This window comes from Suricata suricatta, chromosome 5, assembly GCF_006229205.1.
Source record: "Suricata suricatta isolate VVHF042 chromosome 5, meerkat_22Aug2017_6uvM2_HiC, whole genome shotgun sequence".
In the NCBI taxonomy this organism is placed as follows: domain Eukaryota; kingdom Metazoa; phylum Chordata; class Mammalia; order Carnivora; family Herpestidae; genus Suricata; species Suricata suricatta.
The window spans coordinates 58,449,225-58,458,095 of NC_043704.1; the positions used below are offsets into that span (position 1 = coordinate 58,449,225).

Genomic DNA, 8,871 nt, shown 5'->3' on the forward strand with positions numbered 1-8,871 from the left:
GAGTTCCTTGCTCGCCTCTCTTGGACTTTCTGATCTTGGGTTCTAGGAGAATCCAAAGATGTTCTCTTCAGTTAGTATAATAAAAAAGATGCCAGTTTAATGAGAAATGCCAATTTAGTTCTGCAAAATCCATAAACACAACTTTATCCTGGGCTAGTCTTCAAAGACAACCTCACCCAGAATTTTCCAAAAATAAAATTTGGATTAACTTCAGACAAAACAGCTTCACTTTTCTTCTCTGCTTCTCTTCTCTAAGAGCCTGATTTCATTCTTTCCTCTGTCAGGCAGGTCAGCTGCTCAGTGCCCCTTCCTCTTGACCCATATCAGAACCTGTGCTCCTAATGGCCACATACATGCATTTTTCCAAATGTAAACTTCTTGCTGATCGTTTTTTTTTCCTCTTTAAGGACCCAAACCCTTTTGATATATGAACAATTACTCAGAACTGTACCATGTAAAACAGGCAAGAATTATGTTTCATTCAGCTTTTTTTAAAAAATTTTTTTAATGTTTATTTTTGAGAGAGAGACATAGAATGCCAGCAGGAGAAAGGCAGAGAAAGAGGGAGACACAGAATCCCACACAGGCTCCAGGCTCTGACCTGTCAGCACAGAGCCCAACGCAGGGCTCAAACTCACGGACTGCGAGATCATGACCTGAGCTGAAGTCAGATGCTTAATCGACTGAGCCACCCAGGCCCTCTTCATTTGGCTTTTTAATATTTACATGTTATATAACTGACCAGTGAATCCTAGTTTGACAGACACTGTCCATTTGGCTCTGTTTACAGCCATTGTTAGCTTGTCCACTCCCCTGACCTCCACCTCTACTCTTTCCCCAAACATCAGCAAGTGCAGGAATAGATCAGTCCACAGGAATGGACTTCAGCTTGTCCTGAGATAAATGGGCACCGTGGGTTTGAAGGAGATGTAAACATGAGTGCTGACAGCGAGAGTCTTAAGTCTCTGTGCTGATCATCCTCTGGCCTCCGTGCTTGGCCCCTACATATTAACTGGGTAACCTTAGAAGAGTCTCTAAAGAAAACGGAGACACAGAAAATATATCTGAAATTTGATGGGATAATGCTACCCAAAGGAATGAATAACTTTATCGGGTCAATCGACAAAAGCATTATTGATTCTCTTTGTTCACCATGTGAGGCCAGCGTTTTTGAGAGTTCTTTCTTAGATATGAAGAGAAGAGAAGCCCTACAAACAAAAGGGCTTCGTTCTCCAGTTTTCTGCCTCCTTGAAACACTGATAAGATTTACTTTTAGCTCCAGATTGTATTTTACATCTGCTTTCAGAAATAAAGCATTATTGTATTCCTGTTGATCCTGCAGTATCCTTCCCAGTGAATATTTGAGAGATTACACGGACCTCTTTCACAGAAACCGACTGAAACCCACTCACTGTGGCAGTAATTGAAACGGTGCTTCCCAAGGAAGAGTAAAACAAACAAACAAAAAAACGAAACATACAAATATGGTCCATGGTCAAACATGATCAAATAAGCTAGGGAAATGCTGAGTTAAATGTAATTTAATAGCTTTATATTTTTCCACTGAACCTCTTAGGGCTGCTGTTTTTCAGACTAGCTTCTCCTTGTTGTTGTTGGGAAAAAAGGACATTCATGGGTAAAAAAAATTAAAAGTAGAACAAAAATGTGGGGCTCTGCACTGATGACATGGAACCTGCATGGGATTTTGTCTCCCCTCTCTTTTGCTCAAAGAGAATTCTCTCTCTCTTTCTCTCTCTCTCTTTCTCTCAAAATAAAAATAAATAGACTTTTAAAAAAGTCTATATAATAAAAATAAGTCTCTTTCACATCACAAAAGTTCTGAACTTTTCCTAGTGTTAAGTCTGAAATATCTTTTCAGATTTTCTTTATTCATATATTTATGAAAATTTACATATGAGCATATATATGGATATATACATGTGCATATTCATATATGTGGATATATATGAATATACGTATGTTGTTTCATATATATGGGTATATATATGTATATTTCAGTGTGTGTGTGTGCGTGTGCATGTGTATATGTATATATGTATTCCTTCTTCTTTAATACAGTTAAGACCAGGGGCACCTGGGTGGCTCAGTTAAGCATCTGACTCTTGTTTCAGCTCAGGTCATGATTCGTGGGTTCAAGCCCCACACCGTGCTCTGTGCTGACAGCACAGAGCCTGATTGGGATCCTCTCTCTCTCCCCTTCTTTGTCTTTCTCAAAAGAAAGAAATAAACTTAAAAGATACCCTGTTGAGACCAAATTATTCACTCTGGTCATAAGTTTTGTCGCATAACAGTATGTCAAGATTTTTCTCTGACGAGCACATGCAGATCCATCTAGTCTTTCCAGTGGCTGTGAGGATTCCACTCTATGACCCATCCATAACTCGATCAATCCCCTGTTAGAGTTCAAGCAGATTTGATGCTGCCTTCTGTTATAACAAACACAAATCCATGTGCATGTGCATGGGTAGCTCTTCTACAACAAAGGTTTAGGAGTGGGAAGTTTTAGGAAGAGACTTTATTTTCCCCAACTGCCTTCCAAAGGGAGCTTTCTGATTTGTACTTCCACCAACAGGGCACAATACAGGGTCTCTCTGTTTGCAGCTCCATCCCTGCTTTAAAAACTCTTCACTATGCTCACATGCACTTACGATCTGCTCTGTGTTTCAATTGCAAACTGTTTCAAGAACTTATTAGATCATAGAGTGCTGCCGTTTGTTTGGTGATTTGGCTCTTTTTGTTTGGTTTTATATTTTTATTTGGTTTTTATAGCAAATTTGATGAAATCTTGGAAACAAACTGGAACATGCTGCATTGAAAGAGCATTAAATTATTGATGTGAAGCTCTACTGGGAACAGGGGAAAAAAGCAAGCCAGACAAGAAATATAAGTAGAATAGTAATAAGTAGAAATATAAGTAGAATATTATTTTAAGTTATGTCAAAAAACACCCTTCTTTATAAAACAAAAACCTCCTTAGAAATCTCATTACAACAGCTCTACATATTAACATTTCCATCACAACCATGTTTTTGGAGAACATGGGGAGATAATTAGTATTGGTGTCAGCGTTGTTTATATTTTGTGTGCTAACTTGACTGTCAGTAGTTCTGAGTTCTTTTTGCCTCAGATTTGCTAGAGAGCTTTGGGCAAAATCAATTAGTCCCTGAGGTTTGGCTGATTATGTTTGTTTGTTTTCAATATAGAACTGGGGTAATGCCTTCACCTAAATTATCTGAATTAATCTTGGGTAACTTAAATACTAGATGAAAACTGTAATAGTTATACTGAAATTATAATTTTCCCAGTCCATCATTGGTGATAAAGTATTTAACTATTATTGCAGACAAGCATGAAGCTAAATTAAAAGGAGTGATATACTTCCAAGCCATTGAAGAAGTGTATTATGATCACCTTAAGAATGCTAATAAGGTAAAAAACTGATTTTGAGATATGAATGCATAAGTAAGCTGGAAAAATGTGTTTTGAACTGCAAGCAGTTTAGATTTGTTTCTCTGACATCGCAGATTGACATAAGTAGAATCGTTCTAGAAAAGTAAACATACAAGTAAGTAGTATAGCTGATCTTTTGTGGAAGAAAAAGTCATGGTGAAGTGAGAAAATATTCTGGACATTTCGGCCTAGAAGACCTGCTAAGTGACTTGCTGAGGTTCTAAGAAGGATCAGCTACCTACTTATAAGGAAGGATCTTAGTGGGACTAAGAATAACAGCTGTTACTTATTGCCTACATGATCTGGGTACGGGCTGGGGCTTTAGCTACGAAGTAGCTTCCCAGAGGATTAGTTGGTGACCTCTCTGTGTGAGAGTAATTGTGTGGTAAGGCCAGAAAAATAGTCTTGAGAAAGATCCTGGAGGTGGGGGTACAGGTTGTACTGAAGCAAAAGTAATGCCAATTTAGATTTCTATAAATTGGAGAACTTTTGGAGAGGAGAAAGCAGTCCTATATGTCTGTTATTTAATTTTATAACTTCAGATGTTTGTTTTACATTCTTTTGCTTTTTTGATTTTTAGAGTCCTAATCCATTACTCACCTTTAGTGTCAAGACGCATGACAGAATCTACTACATGGTTGCGCCATCACCGGAGGCCATGCGGATCTGGATGGATGTTATAGTTACTGGGGCAGAGGGTTACACCCACTTCCTGTTGTAGTGAACAGGCACAACAGTCTACTTCAGGGCAGACTGCAATAGTCTCTGACAAGAAGGAAGCCATATTCAATCCCGGATGGAAAGACCCAACAGTTAATGAGGTCCCTCTCATTAACTGTGTATATGAGAACTTTCAAATTAACAGGAAGTCATTTATAAAGGAGAAAAAAAGGGTTTTGATTCAAAGCTTGATGATAAATAGCAGAAGGATTGAAGCACCTATGAGAAAGAAAACACTATTTTGGTAAAATAGCATCCCTTAGAGGAACATTTCTTATAAACTATTTTTTACCAATTGTTTACTTTGGTGAAATAAACTGAACAGTTTACAAAATGTATGTACTTGCAAATATGAAATTATTTTAGCACCCACATTATTGGCATTGACATTATTTGTTATTTACTGGTGTTTTAAAAGGCATTTTTCTGAAAGTTACTTTATAAGTAGAAGCAAATAAGGGCTTGGAGGGGAATACATTTTAGGATTTTTGCCCTAATTATTAAGTACTGCGTGTAAACCAAAGACTTGACATGACTTCTGTTTGATAGTGGTAGTTTCCAGCGACATAGTGTTGCTCTCCATTTTAAAATGGTACTTCGATGCCATCAGTTGCCCAGGAAGTTGACTCTGGAAAGTTACCACTGGCATAAGCGACTGTACATATATAGCAAATCACTTTTTGTAAAAGAAGAAAAAACAAAAAGTTGTGTATCTTAGACAGAAGCAGATCTCTTAGACAGACATGCTGTCACTTTGAGCAATTTAAAATAAAGAGAATATTTCATGTTCTGCTAAAGAGTCCTCCCTTCCCAGCGCTGAGAATAAAGGTAGCTGGGAGCTGATTTCCTTTAGGTTGTCTGTTTCCTCTTGATCGTGGAATGCACCTGTTAACTGCAACCTCACATGACCTAACAATGAAGTCAGAGCTCTATTCTCACCAAAGAACAGACCAATGAAAATACTTATTTACAGAAGTAGCATAGTTCTATGAAAAAGGAAAATGAACTCCAACTTAATGGTCTCTGTAATGTATGATTTTATTATGTATTTCTTTACAATTAGCTTTAGTTTCTTTAGAATTAATTTTTGTTGAATGAAATGACTTCAGGCAAGTCCCTTTTATAACACTTTTCCAAATGCCATTTATCCTCGTTTGTCATGTTGTGTGTATTTGTAAGTATGAATGTATTCTTTCCTAGAAGTTTGCAAATTCTTTCCTAAAAGTAGAGAATAATAGCTTTGCTGACTAGTATAAGATGAAATAAGTAGATTGCCAGTGTTCATAACATCTTGGTCTGGCCTTACGGGGTACAATGTTTAAAAATGTGCAGTATGATTGGCATACCTGTATACAGGTTGCCAATAAGATTTTGCAACTGGATGATGCACCATTTTACTTGAACAGTCAAGGACAAAGTCACTATTGTGTAAGACATTTTTATAAGCTGTTTTTTCAGAGATCACCCCAAACCCTTGTAACGATCTAAGAGAGTGAAATGCAATTGCTAAAATTTTGTTGGTTAATGTAAAATATAACTTTTCTGTACTGTAGTTTTATAGGATTATAAAGATATTCCAATCAACATTATACTGTGCATGATGTAGTAAACCTTTTAAAATGTGTGTTAAAATATGTCGAGTATGGATTAAAATGTTGACCAGATTTCACAGTTGAAAATAAACTCATCTCTCATTAGGAGGTTACCTATTGGTGACATGACAGGAGATGGATTCATCAACAAAAGTCAGTTGTGAATCTCTATAAGAGTGGTTGTGTGTTAACATTATGATGGGTAGTTCTTTCACCTGATGGAATTCTAAGTATCTCTGATCACATTCCCTCCACTAACGATGTGAGATGACCCCTGACAAATGTGACATCTGACTGTCATTTTGCAAAGATGCAATTATTAGTGGGGATTGCAAGGGCTGTGTATACTTATCTGACAGGGAAAACATCATCCAGGTGTGAAGTAAAGGACTTTACTATATGGCAACCTCATTTGTCTCCCTGGACTAAGGGAGCAGATTTCAGGGAGAGAAATGGCCCTGAACAATATATCCGTTCACTCCTGATGATCAAGGCAACATTGACAGTGCGTATGGAAACAATCAGTGTACTTCAAGCCCATCACTGTTGGTAAAAGCATCTTTACTTGCCACTTGCCACAGTTTTTCCTGATTTGTTATACTGATAAGGGTGGATAGAGAAGACAATCCATGGGCTTCCCTACTCTTTTGTGCAGTGCTTTTTCCTACTGTGGAGACAAGTCAGATTGTTTTCAGTTGCTATACATAAGATGCAAGATCTACAAAAATAAGGGAGAGAATAGAGACAGGACTGATTGGGAATATCTGCAATTATCCAAAACCCATAGTGAGAAATGCTTATTGTTAAGATTTAAAAGATGGTGAAGTGACATGCATTGTCTATCATCTTAGTGACTTAGTTTCTTGGGAGTCTACAACAGGCCTAATGGAGAATTCGAGAAATAGCTCAACAACTCTTGGAGTGCATCCTGAAGTCAAGCAGCTGTCCTTGCTATCTGTTTCTGGCACCACACCTCCCAAGAAAGATCTATTTAGTTTTTATTTACCCAGCTTTTTCAGTATCTTCCAACAGGTTCCCAAGATTCCAAAGATAGTCTGGATTCACTGTATCCAACATTTGCCTTTACCTCTAGCACCAATCATTGCTCCAAAATGTATGAACAACATAGTAAAGTGGCTTTACTTAAGTATTTTATACCACCCACAGTAACCTTAAGTAGCAAAAAAAAACAAGACAAGCTTGCTTGCTTATAAAAATAGTGCTGTAGGAGCACCTGGGTGGCTCAGTCATTAAGCCACAGGTTACGCCACCGGCTCTTGATCTCAGGTGAGGTCTTGATCTCAGGGTTTCGAGTTCAAGCCCTGTGTTGAGCTTCACACTCAGCACAGAGCCTACTTTAAAAAAAATTATGAAAACTGTGCTGTAGCAGGTAATATGCATCCTTATGAACTAATAACTGTTTTTTATAGAAGAGTCATAGACTGGGGCAACTACATCACAGACATTGAAAATGATGCATATTTTAAATTGTGCACAAATTACTTGACAGAAGAGTTTAACAATTAACCCTCCTACCAACCATATAGGCGTGCCAGTGCCCCATCATCCTTGCCAATAGTTGCTCTTTTAATTTTTCCCAATCTGACAGATGAGGAAAATAACATTTTTTTAATTCACATTTTTCAATTAGTGAAGTTGAACAGCTTTATATATGAAATGCCTATTCCCAGCTGTTGGCTAATTCTGTTGATTATAGGATTTTTTTTTCCTTAGTAGTAGGAGCAGGCTGAATAGAAGTATTGACGTCTTGTTATCTGTGTCATAAAATCCGTTTTTCTAGACTCTTGACTCAAGATGTATTTTACCATGAAAAGAGTTTAAGTTAACATACATTTTATTCTTTATTTCGGGGTTTCATCTCTTGTTTATCAAAGTCCCTTCTATCCCCAAAGTACAAAATACTGTCCTAAAGTGTATTTAAATCCTTTGTTTTTATTCTTCCGTTGAGAGGCTATGTCTACGGGGATTTAGTTTTGCACGTAGCATGAGGCAGGGGACAGAATAATTCAGTAATTCAATGGTCAGGCATATAAAGAGCCTGACAGAGTAAAAACGAATTGGAAAGCGGCGAAGCAGCGGCGAAAGCGTCCACCGCGGGTGTTTCCACAAGCAGGGTTAAGGTCAGCTTTTGGAAGCGTTTCCGGCAGGGTTTTAAACTGTCGGGGCGGGAAGGCGATTTGTAATGCAAGCAGCCTTGCACCTGAAGCTTTCTCTCCCTAGCGTCCTCGGGATGAGGAGATGGTTTCCTATTTAGGAACGTTGAATACGGCTTCTCTCCGCGCCTCCAGCCCTAGAACATCGATCCACCCATTGAGAAAGTCGCCTACTGAGGGTACTCAAAACATTCCAAGCCATCAGAAGCAAACACTCCTGTAGACCCCACCGTCCAATTGCGAAAGGCTCCTCCGAGCGACGACATTCTGCGCATGTGCGCCCTCTGTGAACCGCTTTAGCAGGTCCCGGCTTCTGGTCGGCGGCGCATGCGCAGCTCTGGTTACTGTGCACTCTGTAGGGCTGCCCGGTGCTCAGGGGCTCCTGGGAAGATGGCGTGGATGGGGATGGCCGCCCTGGGCGCTTGGGTATCTCGTCGGAGGTGGGACCGACCGGCGGTCTTCTTAGGCTTCCACCGTGGCCTCAGCGCATTACTTGCAAGGAAGTCGGAGGGGACGGCACGGTGGGTCCCAGGTCAGTGTCTGAAAGCCGTGAGAAGTATGCATTCTTTTGAACTTGGAGTAGAGTCCGTTTCTGTCTAGGGGCGGTTTTGGCGCCCTATTTAAAAATGCTGTTCCCCCCAGTCTCAGTACTCTAGTTTTAGTCGCCTCCAGCAATTCTGGTGACAGCTGTAAGACCTCTGCCGGGGCCTTTGCTAGAGTTTTACGCTCTGCAGGTTAAGGATCCTACTTTCTGCCTGCCTCCCCGCGTTAAGCGCCAAGGCTAGGGACAGTGAAGATGTGCGTTTGGTTATTAGTTGCTTTTTCCCTCGTTTCTCTTCTGGTCTAAGGGCTTTACAGATCTTGACTCTGTTAGGATATTTAAACCTGACCTTGCTTCACTTGAGGAAATGTAC

General features: G+C 39.4%; 2 protein-coding genes across 13 annotated transcripts in view; both read left to right on the top strand.

Annotated features, from left to right (window-relative positions):
- Positions 1-5,917, top strand: part of PHLDB2 (pleckstrin homology like domain family B member 2) — a 108,735-nt gene extending 102,818 nt beyond the window's left edge. For all 12 annotated transcript variants that reach the window (XM_029939274.1, XM_029939284.1, XM_029939272.1 and 9 more), the window contains 2 exons: positions 3,365-3,450; positions 4,052-5,917. In XM_029939274.1, coding sequence (XP_029795134.1) covers positions 3,365-3,450; positions 4,052-4,192 — 227 coding nt within the window. In that variant the 3' untranslated portion in view covers positions 4,193-5,917. The remainder of the gene's footprint in view (positions 1-3,364; positions 3,451-4,051) is intronic.
- Positions 5,918-8,282: 2,365 nt separating this feature from the next.
- The window catches only part of ABHD10 (abhydrolase domain containing 10), a 13,428-nt gene continuing 12,839 nt past the window's right edge, over positions 8,283-8,871 (top strand). The window contains exon 1 of the mRNA XM_029940691.1: positions 8,283-8,489. Within this exon, the coding sequence (XP_029796551.1) occupies positions 8,285-8,489 (205 nt within the window). The 5' untranslated portion in view covers positions 8,283-8,284. The remainder of the gene's footprint in view (positions 8,490-8,871) is intronic.